At 41.1% G+C, this 21,833-nt stretch overlaps 1 protein-coding gene across 1 annotated transcript in view; it reads right to left on the reverse strand.

The window, feature by feature from the left end:
• The window catches only part of klf7b (Kruppel-like factor 7b), a 60,405-nt gene that overhangs the window by 13,072 nt on the left and 25,500 nt on the right, over nt 1-21,833 (reverse strand). The window contains exon 2 of the mRNA XM_040149464.1: nt 5,620-6,271. Within this exon, the coding sequence (XP_040005398.1) occupies nt 5,620-6,271 (652 nt within the window). The remainder of the gene's footprint in view (nt 1-5,619; nt 6,272-21,833) is intronic.

Genomic DNA, 21,833 nt, shown 5'->3' on the forward strand with positions numbered 1-21,833 from the left:
AACAGGTCTTGGGGACTGCTATTGTGTAAGTGAATAAAATCGTATTAAGCCTTTTTTGACAGCACTAAATTCAGTTGGGGCTGAAGACTACACCTTTGAAGATTAAAAAAAAAAAATTCTATGCGATCTTGTTACATCCTCTTGAAAATATTCACATGCATGATTTTTCTTTTGCATTTTTTTTTAAATTTCAATGAGAATTTGCACTACTGAGCTTACTAGACCTCTAGTCTGCTCCTCATCTCTGCTTGAGGCTACATTAGCCGGTACTAGCGTAGTCAGTCAGATGAGGTTTCTCCGTGTTCTGGAAGACCTTATTATTAAGTTACCACTCCTTAACTTAAGGAGCATGAAGTGGAACCAGCTGAGATGGTTCAGACACCAAGTGGGGCGGACCCGCTTTGGAGAAAAGGACAGACTTGGTGGAAACCCTGGAGAGACTTCATCTACCAGCACTGGTCAGATCCCCCGGGAGGACCTTGAGGAACTTGCTGGTGATAAGCGTTCGGGCAGCTCTACAGTACACGCCGTATTGTCACTGTGACCATGGCCAGGACAAGGATGGATGGATGGTCAATAGTCCAGCTGAAACTGGATTGAAATTGATTTTTAAGACTATTATCAATAGTTGAGAAAAAACTCATTTTTCTTCTTCTTCTTTTTTTATTACATAAACACATAATAAACAAACTTTGTGGTAAAGATGTCTGAACAAGCAATATAACATTTTAGAAATTTACTGTCACTAAAACATTTGTTGCTGCATTTTAATGCTGTGCAATTTGTTTTTCCCCTATTTATAGACATACTCAGCAATGCCAGTGTAACTATGATAATTTAATATCGACTGATAATATTGGCCTGCTGATGTACTGGTTGGGCTTTAATGGTCAAGATTCAAGATTTAGTTGTTATTTTTCTGTTCATGTTATTTCTAATTCACCTAAACTGGTAGTTAAATGAGATAAATTAAGCTGGGAGAGACCAAGACCAATAATCAGTACAAGAATGTTCCCAGCTGCATTTTGTTTGTTCTTAAAGCGACAAACTACACATATTTACCCGACTTTGAAGGTATAACAGGAAGTTCTATATTTTTGTAGAAGCCCAAAATCCTCTGGTACAGCTGTGAGTGTGAGATTGTGCAACAGATTACTTTTAGTTCTCTAAAGAACCAAAAACCGTCCATGTTGAATCTTCAGGGGTAGCATCTGTATGTGTGAATCCGCCTACTCACTCCACAGAGTCCCCCTCACTCAGGACTGAATATAGGACCAATATTTTCAACATACAATAGCGAACCACTTAGCAGCTTATCCTCTAGGCCTGTTGGAGAAATGCTACACTCTCAACCTGCATGTGCGTTTGTCTGATACAGGGTATGAGTGGGGGCCGCAGGTGCCAGACAGGCGGCCGTTTCACACCCGTCTTCTGTAATTGGCCAGAGCACCCCATCTTCCTTCAATAGGACCCCCGCCCAAAACACACACACCACACAGTGTTGGTGGACTGAAGCAAGGCCAGCTTGGGCCTGACGCCACAGCAACCATGACGCCAGCCAATTATAGCACGGCAAGGCAAGGATGCGTGATAAAGTCACCTAGCAACTGAGAGAAAGGGTGGGTTGGGGGTGGGAGTGGGGGGTAGGTGGGGGGCTGAGAGAAAGAAAAAGAGGGAGAGAGAAAGGGAGAGAGAGAGACGGAGCGAGAGAGAGAGAGAGAGATTAACAGGCATGGACAATTCACCAGCCACCAACCAATTATGGAAGAGTGTGATGCAGTTGCTTGGCAACCCAAACTGAATGAACAAGAGGAAGAGAGAGAAACAGAGAGAGACAGAAAGAGGGAGAGAGAGAGAGAGTAGATTGGAGGTTGGATTCAGGGGGTCTAGGGGAGTATAGAGGTATTTGTCTGTGTGGGGGTCCGAGGTTACAACAGGGTTTTTTCCTGAAATCCACGAGGCTGTGGTGGTACCTATTGAGGGTGGGGCCAGGGTGGGGGCTGAGGCCTTTGAAAATCAGACTCATTTTGCAAAATCATGTGTGAAGTATTATATAGATGTGAATGCATTTTTTGTTTATAGGCATCCATTGGTTTGCAAATCAATTTGCCCATTCTTGAAACTGACTTCAGTTACATAAACCATCACAGTTTACATGAAATCTGCATTCATTTTTGTCAAAACGACGTCATCATTGTGAGGTTATGCGGTGTAGACTTTTTATTTAGATGTATGCCTAATCTACATCTCCATGCAATGATAATTACAATTTACACAAATAAACTCGTGAATGATAGATTATACAACTCCAACTAGTTTCAGCAGTCTGCTGATTGATTTTCATACCATGCGATGTGAATAGAAACCAATGGTTACCTAGAGAAACAGAAAAATGTATGTGAAAAAGTAAAAAATGTATAAAAACATAAACTTTAAATGACACTTTAAATGAGTTGTGGACCTGCTAATTATCACAAAAGGCTGTTGGTAGTTATGTGGCAATATATGATGGTAGAATTAAAAAATAAGTCTGAAATGTGTTCCAACACATTTGTGGGAACTTCTGCAACAGTGTCGGGAAGAACTTTCTAAACAATATTTGATTTCCATTGTAGGAAGAATGTGAGTGTGTTCGGCTGCTGTATGAGTCAAAAATTTAGACCGGTAGTGCATCCAAATCTTGTATCAGTTTTCTTGGCAGCTGTAGAAAAAGTTGCCCGCACACTGCGATGATGCTCCCCCTAAAATTTCATTAAGTGCATCTAATACTTTTGAAAGACAACACTCTTACACTCCTTCCAAAAAACGATTATCTATGCTACCTGGAGCCAAGTATGTACTTTAGTATATTCTTCTGGGCTGCAGCTTGAACAACACGGAGGATACAGTTATTAGCCAACCACTGCTTTTAAAGATCCAACCAGATCCAAGAGAGTGCAAAAAATAACACCCAGAGAACCAGAAAACGCCGGCTCCGACTCAGAACAATCCCGCCTGGGGACTTAAGAGATTTACTGAATTAATTTATACCTCTATTATTGTTACAACTCTTCCTTAATTGAGCATTTTCATATGAGAAAATAAACCTGACTTCACATCATAGCTGCGGCTCAGAAAAATTGTTTTGGATGTGAACAGAGGAATATGACTACAAACATAATGTGGAACTGCAGCACATGTACAGTATACTCGCTGTAATGATGTTTCTAATGGCCTCTGGTGTGCACTATGTGACATTAAGTGTATTGATGCTGTGCAGGCTTTCTGCAGCTGCTCCTCCCTGTGTCTCGGCCACGTTAATCCCTCCCTACATGTATGTTCAATGATTTATGGTCATAATAACCCAAAAAGAGGATTAAGCTAATTAAACCACAGTACTGTGCTTGTAATGAACACATCGGGAGGGAATACACCACCCCCACATTTCTACCACACACAGACACACACACACACACACACACACACACACACACACACACACACACACACACACACACACAGAGCGTGTAGAAGCTGCAGTGTCTTCAGGGTGTTTTCTTTTCTCTCAGTGAATGATTTTGCTTTTAAAAGCTCATCGTTGGTTAGAATGACTTGACTGCAGAATCATCAGAAGATTGAAAGATACTGCAGCTAGCAGTCCTGCTACCAGAAAGCTAGTTGCCTCATTGCGAGGTAGCTATAATAAAGCTACAGATGTGGGGTCCCCTGGCTATAGTAGGTGCTGCCCTGGAATGTAATGCTATACTTAAAGCCATGCAACAGTCGCTGGGATCATATAAGCCTGTAACACGCTGGATTAATGATGCCAAGGTTGCCAGTATTAATACATTGGAGGTCTGCAGGCTATGTACAGTAATCCTGGTGAACGCCAAGGAAAGTGCTAACAGTGGAAGATGACAACTGGAGGCCATGAACCTCTCCAGATACTGTAAATGATGCTGTTGTTAAAGTTAATGTTGAATAATGCTAGCTTCAGGTGGTGAGAGTCTGCACAGGTCTCATGCCGCAGATAAGTGATGGATTCAGCCTCAGTTTGAAGACGTTCAATCCAGAAAGCATTTCAACTTTGCTTACCACTAAATGTTCATCTTTGGTTACCAAATAAAACACAAAATGACTCTTAACGTCATGTTCAGAGAGACAACAACCTGAAAAAAGTCAGACCCTTCATTGATTCCAATCAGGGTCAACCGGCAATTAAACTGAACCTGGCTCATCTTTTGCCGTAGTACAAGGCGATGTCATCAGGGAAGGTGTTATTTTGGCTAATCAAATATGTGTCAGCACATAGATTACTTTGTAAAATGAACGCCATATAACCTGCTGTCTACTTGCCGATTGTCATGACTAATGATAAAAGCACTGTCTTTTGTGATAACTTTCTAAAGTTGAAAAATCTTAGTGTTGTAAACCAATGTGCAGTGGTACCACTATGTTAAACAATAATGCCCCTACTAATGCAGCCCTTTGCGCAGCCCCTGGTCTTTCTTTTGATTTTTCTTAAGACTCAGCTCTACTTTGGTTGGTTTACTGGGGAAATCTGCTGAGAAGTCAGAGCACATTTTTTTCCCTTTACTATAGTTTGACCCAAGACACACACAACAAAGCCCTTTTTCTGCTTGCTCGACAGACTTAACTGTGGAATTGATTGAAAGTTTTTGTTTCCACATGTTATGAGCAATATCTTATTCAGAAAAATATAGCAGACAGTTCCTTATCGAGTAAAGTTCTTACTATAAAAGCTGTAAAGTTTCAGGCTGAGGTCAGGTTACTTAATGCTGCTTAAACTCAGGCAAATAATGCATTCATCATAATCTGCCTTATTCAAACCCATCTTTGCACAAGTGTTTCCTTTATCAACACAAAGCCCATCTCCATGTGCTAACACTGCAGAAGGCTCATATCTACCAGCCACTGGACAAATTAGCCTGGTGTGTGTTCTGTCTTGAAGGTCACTGAGAGGGCAGTTGTTGTTAACAGCTAAAGCTGCATGTCAGACAAAGTTGGATATGGCTGAATTCGCCAAGTCATTTACTGCTGGTCTATCAATCAACAGGCAATTATTGCGGCAGTGCCTTTTGGCACTGAGCTGGTATCAAGTCTAATGAGGAAATTAATAAATCTAGAGGATCATCTAAGAAGCAGAAGAAGAAGGGAGGTCCTAATCCCTTTTAAAAAACTCAAATATCAGAAATATATGTAACTCACGAGGTAAGTATTGTACATGTGCTGGGTCTTATTCAAAGCTTAAGCACATAAAGTTTAAGCATATTATTGAAGTAACTAATAACGACAGTGCTGACAATTGTATTAGGACTCATGGTGCTGGTTCAAAACCCCAGCACAGTGGGTTTTAAATGTAACAGAGACTATGAGGTAAAAATGCTGACTATCACCTTAAATGTTAGTATGTTAACATTGCAGGAATTGTAGCCACTTCAATATATATTCCCCTTCGTTAAGGCCACAGAAAGTCACTGAAAAAGTCGAAAGTTGTATAAACTTTCATTTCAAATCCTCAGTGCTGGAATACAGAGCTGAAATAGTTTAAAATGTTAGCATCTTAATATAAAGTGCTTGCGCAGAAGGTAAGAATAGAGAATGTAATGAATATCTTACCCGTGTGGGTCCTCTGATGTGCCTTCAGATGGGAACTCTTGGTGTAAACCTTCCTACAGCCATTAAACTGGCACCGGTGGACTCTCTTCTTGTTCTCTGGCACATCTCCTCCCAGACTTCCTCCTCCTCCCACCTCGCTGTCACTGAGGGTCCCTCCTCGGCTTGGCGGGGACGGTAATGCTCGTGCTGCCACCAGCTTAGCGGCCCCTAACCCTACCTTCTTTGCCACAAATTTGAGTGTTAAGGTACCGTCTGCCGTTGCAGTGAGTGTTTGTGTGGGTTTGATGAGGTGGCGGCCGAGCTCTGGTGATGACGGCGGTGTTAGGGATGTAACAGCAGCGCTAAGCTGTGCAGCGCTGACTCCTCCGAGGACTTGCTCCTTGGTTGTGAGGGTTTCAGCCCCCGCTTCCGCTTGGGTCTTGCTGGGGTTGGGCACCTGGAGGATCTTGGCCTGGACCTTGGGGAGAGTTACAAGTAGTGGAGGCGGGCTGGGCTGGTCGGGCAGGCTGGGGAGGAGAGGGTCCATCAGGTCTTCATCACTGTCACCACCCTGCATGAATGCTGGTGTTAAGAGACAATCCAGCTCGTCATCAAAGAGCTCTGAGAGTCGTTTGGGCTCCGTCTGTAGATACCGCTCCAACTCTAGACATGTCTGCAAGACAAGGACATAGGTAGAGCCAGAGTCAGACATAAATATACTTAACATCTGTCAGTTCAGCATTTCTTACAGCACCAGTCACACACACACACACACACACACACACATCCACACACGCAGGATACCGTGTAAGTGCAATGTTTAACTGGCTTTTAGTTGCCTTGCTTAACACAACTCATATACAGAGTGCATATTTGTTCAGGCAGAACACTGCAGTCACGCCTGTATCAGCTGATCGGACATCAGCATTTCATTTTCATGCATCAGTAAAACGGCTTCTTCATTGGCTATTTGACCACCAGCTGACCAATCACATTCATACAGGTGACAGATCTCATTATTACCATCCTGACACCTTCATGCCAGCACAATTTGTTGTTGTAGCTCCCTCCACCACACCTCATGTTTTAAAGTTTTGGTATTCTCGGCTTTGTTAAGATCTATTGTTCACGTAAACAGTTATTTTTGATTTCTGAATGTTATAATTCATGTGTTCAATACGTTGAAGAATCGATTGTCGCTGCTCGGATTTATTGAAAAATCCCTCAAAGAGCAGAGCCCTTTCTGCCGGATCCAACTATATATCCATTTGGAATAAATGGTGACTTCCTTAACATGTCTCTGACTGAAACAGTAATTCGTGAAATCATGCAAAAATAGGATCCCAACATCTCTGCTCTCCAAACGAAGGTGGTAGTTTAAATCATGCCTCATAGTGAAGGAAGAAAGAGGTCATTTGTTAGTTTCTTCCAAAACAACCCTACATGACTGTTCCAAAAATTACTCATATGAGTGTTTTTTGATCTGCCATCTCTTTGGTTAAGTTGTGGTCAAGTTTAAGCAACTAAAACAACTTGGTAAATGTTTGGGAAAGACCTTGGTCAGGGTCAAAAGAAGCCAATGTTGACTATTTTTAGGGACCGAAAGAGGCACAGCAATCTCCCATGTCAAAGTCACACACCCTGTACACACAACGATCCACCCTGAGAGGATTTGTGGAAGCCTGACAATGTCCTGTGACTTTCATCTTTGGTACTGAGTGAGGACAGTCATTATTTGTACGAGTGAAAGAGGGCGGTTGTCAGGAAACTGTAAACAAAGGTTCCTTTTACTATTTGTACAAATGACCGATGCCAATATACCAATGTCGGAAAAAATTATAAGAGGCAAAACTCCTATAATTTCTTCTGACATTGGTATATTCGGTGATTTTCAGACTGAGGACTCTTGATAGACCCTGTTTATTGGTCTATTTAAATTCAAACACCCACTGTAGGCTTTATATTTCCCTGCAGCTGTTGACCATGTCACCTTGCACATGGCAGTCCTGAGAGAGGAGGGATTTAGTCTGTGATTGATTGCTGCTGCCTGGCCGAGCACTCCGGAGTCCTGAACTGTGGAAGCCCTGCCTGTTTCCCTCCGCTCACCCAAATCAACCACCCATGGAAGTTATATCTCAAGATAGAGGAAGGAAGGACAACAAGATGATGGAGGAAAAGCCAAACAAAGAAACAAAGGAGAAGGAAGGGGATAAGGAGAGAGAAACAGGGAAAAATAAGCAGGTATGTCTATAATTGTTGATTCAACCTTTATCCAGAGATAACAGAGACATGTGTCTTTTTTTTTTCAACAACTATATAGTTCCAGATTGTGGCAGCAGTACAGCGTCACCACAGATGTTGGTCTGCTAGCCTTCAGTGCCTTGACCCAAGGCACCTGTCACATTACCTCAAGGGATTTGAGCCAGAAAACTTCCGGTAACTAACCTACTTTCCTAACCTCAAAACTACCCCTCTCCTTCCTCAACTTTTTTCATTCTCTGTAATTCCTACCCTTTCTCACTTAATCTACCAGCTGCACTTTTGAGGTCTATACGGGATTGTTTCGCTGATCCTGCTCCTGCTCCTGCTTTGATCTCTCCCACCTGCAACACTGGTTTTTATCGAAATTCTGTCTGGCCCATCTCACAGGGAAAATAAGACACATGTAGCCACTATAGAAGATCATAATCTAAAGAGATAAAAGCAAACTTTTGACAGCTGTTTAATATAAAATGTAACCTCAAAACAAGTCTTATTAAATGGAAAGGGTGCCTCTTATTATTTAGATGGTTTTACAAAGCAAACAGATGGAAACCAGACGTTTGAACATCAGATTTCATTGCAGTAGTGTACGTTATTATTTACAGAATGAAAGTGTTAGCAAAACAATGAGTTGATCCAAAGCAGTTACATTTATCATTAAATCAGATAATAAGATGTTTTCTTTTATGAAGTTTCACCTTACAATGACAGTGCTGACCACTGGTCTGACCAGCAGTGGAGTGTGGTTGAATTTCATGGAAGTTCTCTCCAAAATCTGCTCCTGTTTCCCTGGAAAAATACCTGTTGGGTCCCAGGATTTTAACCATGTTTGCTTGTGTGCTTCCCAAACGTAAGACTACTTTAGGTACTGGAACAAAGACACCTTCTCTAAACCTCATTAATGCTTCCAGTCCAACCTTGAAGTGTCATTACTGAAGTAATCAAACTGATCCAACTTTCAGCTGTAGCTTACGTTCAGTGATTTTTCATGGTAAAATATGTTTTAGAATAAGTGTGAATGAAGCAGAGTGCAAATTCTGTCAACAAAAACAATACAGGGGGCTCCATCCCTATATCACAGCACAGACCGGCTCCTGTTGCAGCTCCACAAGTCACAGAAACAACAAAATGACTGAATGCTATGAATTTTCCCCACTACACACTCTAAAACCTCAGATCAGCAGTGAAATGTAAAACCAGTCGGACGTGTTAAAACTGGTGACATTAAGAATATACGCTTAAAAACGGAGGAGCTGATGATCCTGTAGAGTGGGAAGCCTGTTTTTTTCCACTTCAGAGAAAGTATAATTTTACAAGTTATTGTCATTCTACAACCACGTAATCTAACAAATGAAAGAATAATATCAGAGGATTAGAATGAACATGTTTTTCATGATTATCTGCATTTTGTGTTTAAAGATTGAAAAATTTAGTTTATAACAAGAAATCCCATTATTTCCAGGAAAATTCTCTGGCAGTAATGATCTTAAAATTAAGTGAAACCCTTAAACCCACTGAAATAAACAAGTCCTGTCTTCATAGTACTTGTGTTTTTATGATGTTTATTTTTGTCAAAAGACCCCGGGCCAGTCCACAGCTCTATAACCGTCCACTCAACACTTTCGTTAAACTACCTGGCCCTGGACACTGTCTTCATAGCATAGTGCCTTTACTGTATCTACTTGGAAAAATGAACTTCCTCTGTTTGGCCAAAGGCCTCTGGCAGCTGAAGGTTTTCATCCTGATCCCTTGGCTCTTTCCACCTCTGTCGTCAGAGAGAATTACAGCCACTATACAAAAGTTTTTTTTTTCCCCTCTGCTGCAGCTGGTTGACTCGGTCCATTCAGACAGGCCAGCACTGGAGCTTTACTCTGCTCAGTCTCAGTGACAAGACAGACGAAACCAACACGTTTAGTCTGAACATCTGTTGAGTGGTGATAAGCTGAACTTCCCCCTCCCCTGTTTTTCTCTCCTTTTCTTCTTCCCTTTAAAAGAATGTCCTTTTTCCTAAGGATGCTCATTTGCATATGAATATAAATCAGAGATATTTCTCCAGGGGGTTACAATGCTTCATAAGGAAACTTGAAAATGATAAGGAAGTATGTAAAGTAACAAAGACGACACCCATTAACAGTGTCTTTTGTAAAGCTGATACTAGTGCTGTGAGGAAAACCTTCTGGTTAGCCTTTGGTCCAGATTGTTGCAATGATTTGTCAGCATTTGTATTCCTCTCGGTAATTGCTGTGTGTAATACAATATCTAGTTAGGTATGCTAAAGGGGGCTATTATGTCTCTTATAAAATTAGATCAGTCACTGCTAATGCATCTGGAAACCAATACTGGAGATTATAAAGCAGCCGTCAGGTTATCTGGGATGTAACTTCAACAGCCAAGTACTTTATTTCAAGACAACAGAGCTGCATGGTTTAGATATGAGGAGTACGGCATTCGTTGATTAGTCATAGCAATGGGCGGCTTCGTCTGCTGGGAATGATCAAAAAGAACCACTTAATTTAAATTATACCTTAAATGAACACAATAGGCAGAAAGTGCGATTGGTTTAGGTGGTTTTAATTTTAATTTTTTTTAAGTTGAGAAAAATCTTTGAATGTTGGTTCCCAGTTGCATTATGTTACATTATTATCAGTCAGTGTGGCTGGTTCAACTGGTGGATTGTGGGCTTCCAAGAAACACTGAATTCTGTTCTCATGGTTTTGGCCATCATTCTTATTGATTATGATAATTATATGATATATGCCTATTATGACATCATATGAATGGTTTTTCAGTTCAGTTGTTTAGATCTGGGGCTTGACGTTACAACAGAATCCGAGAGGCATCGAACACCCAACCAATCAGACATTATTATCCTTTCCAGTGGTTGGTAGAATAATATTTTGCTTTTGCACAGTGTGTGTAACATACATTTTTCATCATCTTCAGATACGACTACAGCACCATGAATATTTCTTCTCTTTAATACAGTAAATACAATCTCTGTTAGTGATTTCTAAAGGCATACTGTGCCGTTGTTTTCACTTGGACTAGAAATCAAAAATAGAACGGTCTGTGTGTCTCCTGGCGGGGGCTGGACTGATGCTGAGGATTGTTGGAGGTGGGCGGGGAGGACAGAGGGTAGAGAGAACCGGAGGCTGTGGAAGAGCAGCGAGTGGCAATCAAACCCACGGCCGGCAGTGAACGCACCGTTTTCTGACATCAAATGACCTTCTCCTTGGTCTTTTTCTGCTACAGACCATGAATAGCAGGTAACAATGACATGTAGAGCCTGCAGTGTGTGTGTGTGTGTGTGTGTGTGTTTGCCTCTGGCATGTGTGTGTATGTCAGTGGCTGCTGGCTAACAGCTCAGACTGATAGCATGTGTAGGGCTCACCTCCTGTCCCCCTGCTCAGTCCCACACCATATGGAGAAAGGTCACATCGGATAAAACACACACACACACACACACACACACACACACACACACACACACACACACACACACACACACACACACACACACACACACACACAGAGTGGAGTGACCAGTAGCGCTCTCTCTTTTTTCCACAAAAAAAAATGTTTTGTGACTGACTGTTGGAGCATTTCAACATTCTGGCTGAATGAACAGTACAAACAATGAGCTGAAGAAAATCTGCTTCACTGACAAAAAGTCAAAGGTACAAGACTGTGAACAAAACAATTTTAGAACAGAAGTCAACTAGAGTTGACTGCTGCAGTAAGAAACATCCAATCACAAGGCTTCACATTCTGTCACGGCAACAGAATCTGAAGCTGGCGGGCTGGACTCGGAGGTTGAGCTCTGTAGAACTTGTCGAAAAAATTTGTTCACGTTAAGTTTACTTTCAGATTCCAGACGAAATAAATAACTAATGCTGCATTTGTGTTGAGTTGGCAGAACGGGACGAACTGGAAAACCTCCTGTTTTTCTGACTTGTGAGCATTCGTGCAACAGCATACAGCTCATTTTTTATTACCTGAATCAACTTAGTGTTGTATTATAGTAAATGTAAACAGTGGTAATTAGGGATTTGCAACCAGTCATCTTTATTTTGTTTTCTTTGTTTATTTATTTTTTTTACAGGGAAAACACACGTTAATCTTCGTCACTTTAAATGTGCCGGACAACTAAGAGGCTGAGGTGAAGACTTGGTTTGCATGTGGTTTTTCTTAGTTACGGTCTGTATAATTTGATGTGAATAAGGTGCACTGTTCTTTGTTTCTGTTTGCAATACTAAAGAATATGCCAGAACTCTGTTTTCACCAGCTGGTGCGACTCTCCACTACATTGGCCACCGAGACGTGTTGCCTGTAATGTAAACTTAAAACAACAACAAAAAACAAAACAGCTTTCAAATGCAATACTTTAACTACGTAATATTGTAAATTCATCCTGGAGAGACGTGTGTTTCAAATGTTAATATTCAGTGGGAGAAACACCGGCTCCTCTGTCACTTACAGTCGACCAAGGTGGGCTCCAGGTTTCCATTGTTTAATCTGTGCCAGAAATCCCTCATCAATAAAGACGGTTACACTGTACACGTGAGCTGTCATATGCCGCTGCAGGGGGAAAAGGGGATCCTCAGGTGCAGAATACTTTCATGATTGGGTTACGTAATTATCGCAGAAGTCAAGGTCAAACAAGGTCAAGAGCAAATGCGGGGTCACTGCTGAAGTGACACAGTCAGCGGTGGTCGACCACATGTATTGGAACCTCATTGGAAAGCTCTGACTGACTATATAGCAGTTCCACATTTTGTTTACTTGTAAAAGCAGCTATATTTGTGTGGGATCGGTTTGCGGATATATTTCATCTGAGCAGTATGTTTTCATACGCAGAGCTACAGAGAAAAACAATGGAAAAACTCCATCCTCTCCTCCTGCATCCCTTGTGCCCCCAATGAACGTTTTTTTTTCCCCCCCTTTATATTTTGAGTGTTTGATTTAATATTTCGTCTAAAACAGCTACCGGTGACGTGCAGGCCCTGAGAGTATGTGTGTGTGTTCTCAGCCTGCCGAGGTCCATTAATAATGAATGCAGAGAGCAGAGGGCTCTGGATGGAAGCGCTAAGAGCTTTTGACAGACAAAGGATCATTGAGGACAAAGCTCCGCGAACAGACTGAAGTGATTTCAGCAGGAGATGCGCCGTCTGTGTTTACATGCCCAGAGTAAGGTGATTATCACCAACATTTCCATTAGGACAACGGTGAAATTAAGCGATTTACGTGAGTCTGTAAAGTGTCACCTCCTACAATGATCTGCTTCACGTGTGGTTAATGCCACACAAACAACTGACTGAACAACATTTGAACCATCAACAGCTTTCCTCATATGAGATTTTAGATGCTGCAAACATTTAGTCAAGAACAGATTCAGCCCTGTTGAATATGTACAGACCAGTCAGTGAATGTTTAGATAATAACATGACCTGGCTCACCTAAACTTTGTAAACTTTATTAGGGATTGAAGCTAAGTTTAGTAAAAATGAAGCATGCTTTTGCAGCTTCTTGATTCTGGACGGTTCAGTTTTCATCTCAGCTTAATTTCAGAAACTGATTTTGGTTGAGAACTTAGGAAATAATGATATATTTCCAGAACTGTTGCTATGTTTTTCACATCGAAATCAGAAGCAGTGTCCACTCGACATTATATCTGTCTTATCCCGGCCCCGGACAGACAGCAGTGAACAGACTTAAGTGCAACTGTACATACAAATAATTGTCACACAGGTACATTTACTAACAGCAGTTAAATTACATTTCAGAAAAAGCGATAAACAAAATGCTTCAACGTAAAAATGATTATCTTCTCCCCATCATGACCCTACACTTACTTACTTACTCACTTCTTCTCACTTCCTTCTAAACAAAGGTCTATAAATACAGAAAGCTCTACCAAAAGTGGCTTACAACAATATTAGCTAACTTAATATCAAACACTTGCTTTGCTTTTTTTTTTTTTTTTTTTTAAGCTTCCATACGCTCGTACATTAGCTCCTCATCGTGCTCTGAAGATTAAGACATCTGTATGACATCAATCACACAGACGAAGCAGCGGCAGCTCAGCCAGTCAAGGATACATGGTGGGAAACGTGATCTAAATGTGAGGGTCAGGTACGCAATCAAAAGGGGATGAAAGCTGTTATATCAAAGAAAGGGGTTTTGCTCATGAAACTGCTTCATCTACACTTCAAAGACACAGGTTAGCCTGGAAAAATCCAAACTAGTGGGAAAACTAGCGTCCATGCCAGATGAATTCAGCAATAGCCCCTGAATCTTGTTGCTGTTTTATGCTCAATTGTAAATGCGGAGATCCATGCTGACATCAACGGCCACGGCTTCACAATCAGTGACATGAACTGAGACAACTCGTCTTAAACAAAGCCCCAGTTACACAAACCAATCCCTCTGCAGTGAGATCAAAAGCCAATGTGTCCATTACAATTGTCCACTGCACTGTAAAAACAGCGGGCATGCACAAATAAAGTGATGATTTTAATGTTCACTCGTGTCTTCTCTTCCAAATAAGTTTTACCAGACTGACTTGTTTGAAACCTCTAAAAAGTCTGATAGTCCTGGTGTCTCAGTAACTAATTTTTTCTTTGCCGCACACATCTGAGCCCCGGATCAAAAACACGACGTGAACAGAAACGGTATAAAAGGTCGTGAAGAACCCGGCACTTCAGTGTAGGTGCTGCGTTTCCTCACATTCCTCGCAGTCATCTTAAAAATAGCTGTGCCACAGTCGCTTTCATGTAAACCCCCTCACTGACTACAACAGAAAACCGATGCTCCAGTGTGACGACTCAGCCTCCCCTCACACTGCCGTAGAAAGCCTCCGTGTGAGGATCTCATCTCCTTGAGTCTAATCCTTTTAGTTTGTTCCTGTCTCTCTTTATCATTAGAGTGTGTTTATTTTCACTCCACATTATACAGCTTTTGGCTTCAAATTATGTTTTTCTCTTCGCTTTCTCGTACAAATAGGTCCTAATTAAAGTGCTTTGGCTTCCATAAACTGCTCTTTGAAGCTCTACCTCTTGATGGATCTCGCTCTCTCCGCACAGCGAGCTCTGATGGCTAATTAGCCACTCAAAAGAAAAGGCAAAAAGAGGCTCTTTATTCAGCTAATTTGCTCATGTGCCTGTGTACATGGCGGATGTGTGTGTTTCTAAGAGTGAGAAGAGCATAATGACTTTTAACTGATGTGTGTGAATATATAATGCCTCATGCTCGAGTGTGTGTACAATATCAAACGGGCGCGACTGGCAGCGAGCTGCTTCCTTCATGTTTGAGCGAGCATCGGTGGTGCCGCAGAGTGAGCGTGTGCTCTGTTAGAAACTGAAGTGCAGTTTGTGTGAAGCTGCCTCTGTGGAGGCTGGAGCTGTTTGAGTTGCTGCAGCAGCATCTATACGGAGTCACACTGACTTATAACTGCGCGTCCTGAAATTTGATCAGAAAAAGCTCAAAACCGGAGGTGATAGAATGATATACATGATATCATGATTTTCTCCTCATCTATATGGTGTCAAACTCACCAAATCATTTTTAGCTATCATTTAAATTGTGAATTCTCTAAATTATACACATGAAACGTCATGAGAAATAATTCTGCCTCTAATGCCTCTAAATCCCCATGTTTTTAAATCGCCAGATAATTTCATGATAAGAAGAATTTATAATTAAGAACTGTAAAATGCTGGACGTAGCGACATTTCTCTCGAATTGTACTTTTATGGGGCAAAGAAGTGAATGTGTGCATCTGTGAAGGCTCGTGGCAGCACTGTATGGTTCGGTGAGTGGAAACCTTAAATGAGTCCAACACCCTTGGAATAGGAGAACACCTTTTCAAGGTGAGCGTGGAAGCATCTGTTTGTCTAGCTGGCCCGCGAGTATGTGGAAACCTGAGCATTCGACCTATGTCAACGTTGACCATCTCATTTCAAAACCATGGGCATTAATCTGCCGCTGTAAAAGCCTCCACTCTTGTGGTTTCAGGCTTTCCACCAGATTTTGGAACCTGGCTGCAGGGATTTGCTCCCACGCAGCCACAAGAGCATTAGGGAGGTCAAACACTGATGTTGGGTGATCAGGTCTGGCTCACTTTCTCAGCTTCATTTCTTGTACTGTTGTTTATTCTATCGGCAGTCGGATGGTTCATTATAGAGATGGTTCCTCCTATCGTTCTTCTACAGAATAGCAGGCAGCACTGAAATTGTAAACTGAAGATAGAGGGACAACATTCTTCCCTCACCCTGGTTAAAAAAAAAAAGGTCCAAACTCCTAACCCGAACCTGCTGTTTGGCTTGTGGGATAAAATAACAGCTTCACAGATAAACTAGAGCAGCTCATCTCTTCAGTGATCAGCTGCCTGGTTGAAGGTGTGTGACTTCTCACACACCAGCTGTTCAGAAGCAGCTTCTGACCAGCTGCCTAGCGAGTTCCAAAGAGACAGAGCGACGCAGAGCTAAGGCGAACTGGTGGACTGAGCTCATCATATCCAAACTGCAGACTAACAGCTCAGTCTCTTAAACGTTCAGCTTTGATGCATCAGTGTTTTTATCCGTAATAGGATTGTACAGCGATTCAGACTGCGCGTCTATTCATGTGCAAAGAAAATCCCTTTAGCTGTACTGGTAAACATGTAAATGATAAAACCCGGATAAGCTTGTACGAAATCTGAGCATCTTGTCATTTGGTGACTTCAAATTAACCTTGCGAGGCTGTACTTTTGACAGGAAGAGGAGTAACACAATACACTTGACATTCAACACTATTCTGTGTGTGACAATAAAAACAGTCTGTGGTTTTCGAAGCAATTAAACCTCTTTATTTTGGAAATCTATTTTTGCTGCCTGACCTCAATCATTATGTACATCACGTGTGGTTATTGTTATGACTGTGGTTATTAATGCAATTAACGAACATGCTATCTGATACTCTGACAAATCTTGATCTCTTTTTAATCTCAATAGCATCTTTGCATTCTCTCCAAAATATTTTATGATATCACAAACTGGTTGCCTTGAAACACAGTGACTCAGAAACACACACACACACACACTGACAGTCAAAAACGGCAACAAGCGCTCAGTCGGTTTTGTATGAAAGTCGCAGAAGTGACAAAGAAGCTGACACAACACAATGCTGCCAGAGTGACAGAGCTGACACTGTGTTTGCCTGAACACCTGTGTGCGCTGTCAGTTCCTACAGGCATCCTCTCACCCTGCCTTAAATTGAAAAAGCAGCACGACAAAAGAAAGGAGAGTCCTGCGAGGTCTGATTTGAAAAGCGGGAGGAGGCCTCAATAAAACAGGTTAATGGAGACGAGACGGGGTGGAAGAACGAGGTGACATGGGCGGGATCAGACTCTGATCTGAGAGAAGGCTAGTCTGGAAAATCTGAACAAGGCTCAATCTGCATCAAATGAATTTTGTCCACCAATGAATAATCTATCAGTGATTTTTATTTAAAATAGACTGATTAATCAGTTGGTTTATGACATATGAAAAATACTGTCAAATACCAACTGTAAGTGACCAGAAACCAAAAAAATGTTTACAAGTGACAGAGTGACAGTCAAAGTTTGGCTTAAAAATGCATCTGTTTAAGAAAAAGTTGAATGTCTATTCAGATTTGTCATCTTGTTTATTTATTCGCCGAGCATATTTCCTGATTTAAATCAGGATTTTACAAATTAGGACAGGACTTTATTTACACACACACACACACACACACATTTAAAATTTGAGAACTTTGGCTTCTTTTGTGAAATGAATGACATGTTTGGCAACGGTAGTGGAATTTGTATTGGCGCTAGTATCAAAAATTTTCAATTAATACCAAACCCTAATTTACATGAAAAAAAGCTTAAAATTAATAATGAATAAATCTTTATATTTACAAATTAACCATCAATCGACGTCATCATGTCAGTGTCCTTGATTGTATGTATACCGGTTGTTTTATGGGAGTGCATTAACCTCCATTCACTCAACTTTTAAGGTAGAGAAATATCTTTAAATTTATTATATTACTATTTTTTACTAAGTTTTTTTTCAGAGGCTCTTTGACTCTGACAAGAAGGAAATTAAGAGGACATAAAATTTAAGGAACTTTGAATAAATCATTGTCTGACAGTGGTTCTTACAACAGTCCAAAAGCCCTGACTGAATTTATATTTGATGCACTTAATTGCATCTTGGAGATGGAAAGCGTTGATCTCCGAGGTAAAGCAGGAAATATGGGGCAGCTTTTATGCACGTGCTAACTAAACTTGTGACTAGTAAATAGTAGCTAAAAGCAAGTGCATCACCAGTTTTAATCTCAAAATGAAACAGCTAGTAAGAGACAGTTGAGACGGCTGAGAGCCAGTTAGAGAGCAGTGAGCTAAGGAGAACGAGAGACAAAGAAAGATGATTAGCCAATGAGAGTGAGAGTACAGGAGTGAGTGCACGAGGAGAGCAGGCTCTGAGCTTTTATGGCTCCTGTTGGAGCTCGCTATCTCACACACACACACACACACACACACACACACACACACACACACACACACGCACACGCACACACGCACACGCACACACAGCGTCACCTCTGACCTCCAGCCTCAGCCAATGAAATTTTAATCAACAGTCTCTGATGGAGGAGAGCACTCAGACTCTCCTGCTGTGTAACTGCCCCGTCTCTCTCTCTCTCTCTCTCTCTCTTCTCTGTATGCTCTCTGTTTTCATGCCTTTGAGCAGCCCCCCCCCACCTCCCCATCTCCTCCTCCTCCTCCTCCCTCTCACCTCTATAATCACCTCCTCTCTTTTCTCGTCATCACACACATTTCATTTCCTCCCTCCTAATTCATAAAGCAAAGGTCACCTGCTCCTCTTTCTCCTTCCCTTCTCCCTTCTGTCTTTCTCTATCTCATCCTCTCCAGTTTCTCTCACCTTCTTCTTTGCCATTCTCTCCCCCTCCTCGTTTTTCTGCTCTCCATCTCTTCTTAGCTCATCCTCACGTGTCTTACTGAAACATCCGATGTGTTTCTTTATTTCAGCATGAAATTTTTACCGCCAGACAGAAAGTGATTTAAGGTAATGTCATTGCAGTTACAGGTTTTTGTATGCACGCTCTCGCTGCACTGAATCTCATTCAAATGAAAATTTAATGAATATAAAGAGAAAAAAAAAAAAACTAACTTGAATGAAAGTTATGTAACCAGACGTGATGCACTACTGTCTCCTGACTATCACAAGTTTGTAACTTAAGCTCCAGTACTGTTTTATTTTGGTTTACAATCTGAATATGGTTGGTTTAATTGTTTAATTGAAGGCAAAACAATCTGGCAAATGAATGACAAATCATCATCAAACATATTGTAAAATAATCAACTTCATGTTCACTGCGATGAACAAGGAAATGTCTGTCAGGTATTGAATCCGACAAAACTCCTCAAGCATGTAGCACCTGTTTTCATCATCCTGCTATAATCCCGCATTCAGGCAAAGTCACTAGGCGTTAACACCGAAGTATTGTCCAGCCGTTGCTAAAATATTGGTGAGCTCCTTCAACAGCAGCCGCGCAGGGCTGACGAGGCTGGGAAACGTCCAGGCCAAAACCTTCTGATGTTGATGGAGGAGCTGGATACATGTGTACAAACGTGAATTCATCTCCTCCGTCGGACAAATGATTAAAGACATTCTAGAAAACACTCTCCTCTCTCTCTCTCCACCTGCGACAAAACTGTCAGAACAGAGACATTAGCAAGAACACACTCACTTATCCACTCATCCTCTCTCTCTCCCTCCGTCTCTAACACACAGACACACGCACACACACACACTCCATTTTCACTGTCCACGGTTATTAAATACAGAGACGTAAAATTAATCAACAGCTTAATCACTCACATGCGCACACACATACACACACACGCTTACACACAGAGCTCTAAAAGGACGAGGCAGGTACGGCCTTTTAATTTGAAGAATAATTTAATACTGCTTAACCAGGCTTATGGCCATCCTCTCTCTCTTTGTCCCTTCGCGCCGTGTGTGTGCATGTGTGTGTGTGTGCGTGTGTGTGTGCGTGCGCATGTGTGTGTGTCCTAGCTATTTCATTAATTGGCTGAGATGGAGGGATTGAAATCTGCGACCGAATCATCTGTTCCTCTGTCTGTTGTGCTTTCTGTTGATGAAGCTACTCTCTCTCTCTCCGTCTGTGTCTGTATCTCTCTGCCTCTCTCTCTCTGTCTGCAGGTCATTTGTCATGTCGGACGGACTGTCCTCCACCATGAGGCATTTGTCTAGGCTGGAAAACTGATGGTCTTGCTGTTCACACATCACATCCAGACAGTGCACGCAAACACACACACACACACACACACACACACACACACACACACACACACACACACACACACACAGACAATGTCTAACCTTTAAGATATATATGAATCTGTCTTTCTATCAACCCTTCGGTGCCTCTTTAGTACATCTTATTCTTTGAATTTTTTCCATTTCCGGTAATTTTCGTGCATCAAGTGGATTCCCATTTTACAATATACAAAAAAAAAAATGACTGCAATTTTTGCAATTTTACAATTATTGAAAAAAAAAATGCTGCAAAACATTGTTGGTATATGTTACAGGCGCAGACTGACTCTCAATGCTTGTACTTGAACAGAAACTGAACATTATAACCTTCATGAAAATAGGAAATATTGCCGTGCTGTTTTATAAGGCAAAGTTCTCATACGACTGTTGCACTTGAAATGTTTGGTTTATTTTTTTTAATTTAATAATTTAAATAACTAATCTAGATAGAAAAGGAACATGTGTGTTTGTTTATAGATTTTTCTTCTTTTTGCTTTGTTCAAGTAAGTTCTGCTGAGGTTATTTCTGTTACTGTACAATGTTAGAGTGATGAAAAATGTCAATTTAACATGTTCTTGTTTTGAAATATTTTAATGTGATACAATTAAATCCCCTACTAACTATGTTCTTATTTATATTTTATTGTCTTTTCTGCATCTCATGTCAGTATTCTGCTACAATTATTGTATTTCCCCAGAGGGATCAATAAAGCTCGGTCTCATTTTGTTTTTCTTCTAGTGTCAGTACGGTTTTTATCAGCCAAAGTGTATCTAGATACTTGAAATGCTGAGTGCTTTTTGCTTTAAGTGCTTTTGTTCACTTCCATTCACACCACTGTGTGAGAGCCACGGAATAAAAATGAATATTAAACACTTGACTTTAGCGAAACCATTGACTCCGAAACTTAAACGAGATTAAATGTGAGAGGTAAAGAGACACTTCCGCCAAGTGGTTTGATAAAAGCTGGTAGCTTTCCTCCGAGAGGGAAAAACCGAATGGCATGAACAGAATCGACACGATGACGTTCAAATTAGGTGAGAAACACCTTGTGGAACTGACTTTTAATTCACAAACTCACTCATTCACATTTAGAAGGCAGCAAATTCTCCACAAAGGGGAGCTCTTCTGTCACTGTGAGACTAGTTCTACATATGCCAACCTGCACCTACCAGAAAATAAATTAGTAGCAAGAAGCAACACTTCACACCGACAGACGTAGATGTCGCCATCTACAGGTTAATAAAGTAATAGCTGCAGCACTTGCGCCACCTGCAGGCAATGAGTGTTACGGCTCCAGTCTTTCCTGACAGGACCCTTATTGAACAGTTTTTGACAACTGTTAATCACATCTCCTGAAATCTGATAACTACAAACACAAAACTATTAAACCCAGGCAGCCACATCTCAGCCTTTAAAAAATAAATAATATTGACTACAAATGTTATCTTATAAATAAATGAAATTTTGCTTTTAGATAGTAATACAGTAATACACTGGCAAGAGAAATAAGATTCATAGCCTTTCTCCCGAGTATTTGTGTCTTGGGGATGTCTCTATATTTTTAATCCATAACCACTTGCAGTTTGCAATTGTAAATAC

Source organism: Xiphias gladius, chromosome 16 (assembly GCF_016859285.1).
Source record: "Xiphias gladius isolate SHS-SW01 ecotype Sanya breed wild chromosome 16, ASM1685928v1, whole genome shotgun sequence".
Classification (NCBI taxonomy): Eukaryota; Metazoa; Chordata; class Actinopteri; order Istiophoriformes; family Xiphiidae; genus Xiphias; species Xiphias gladius.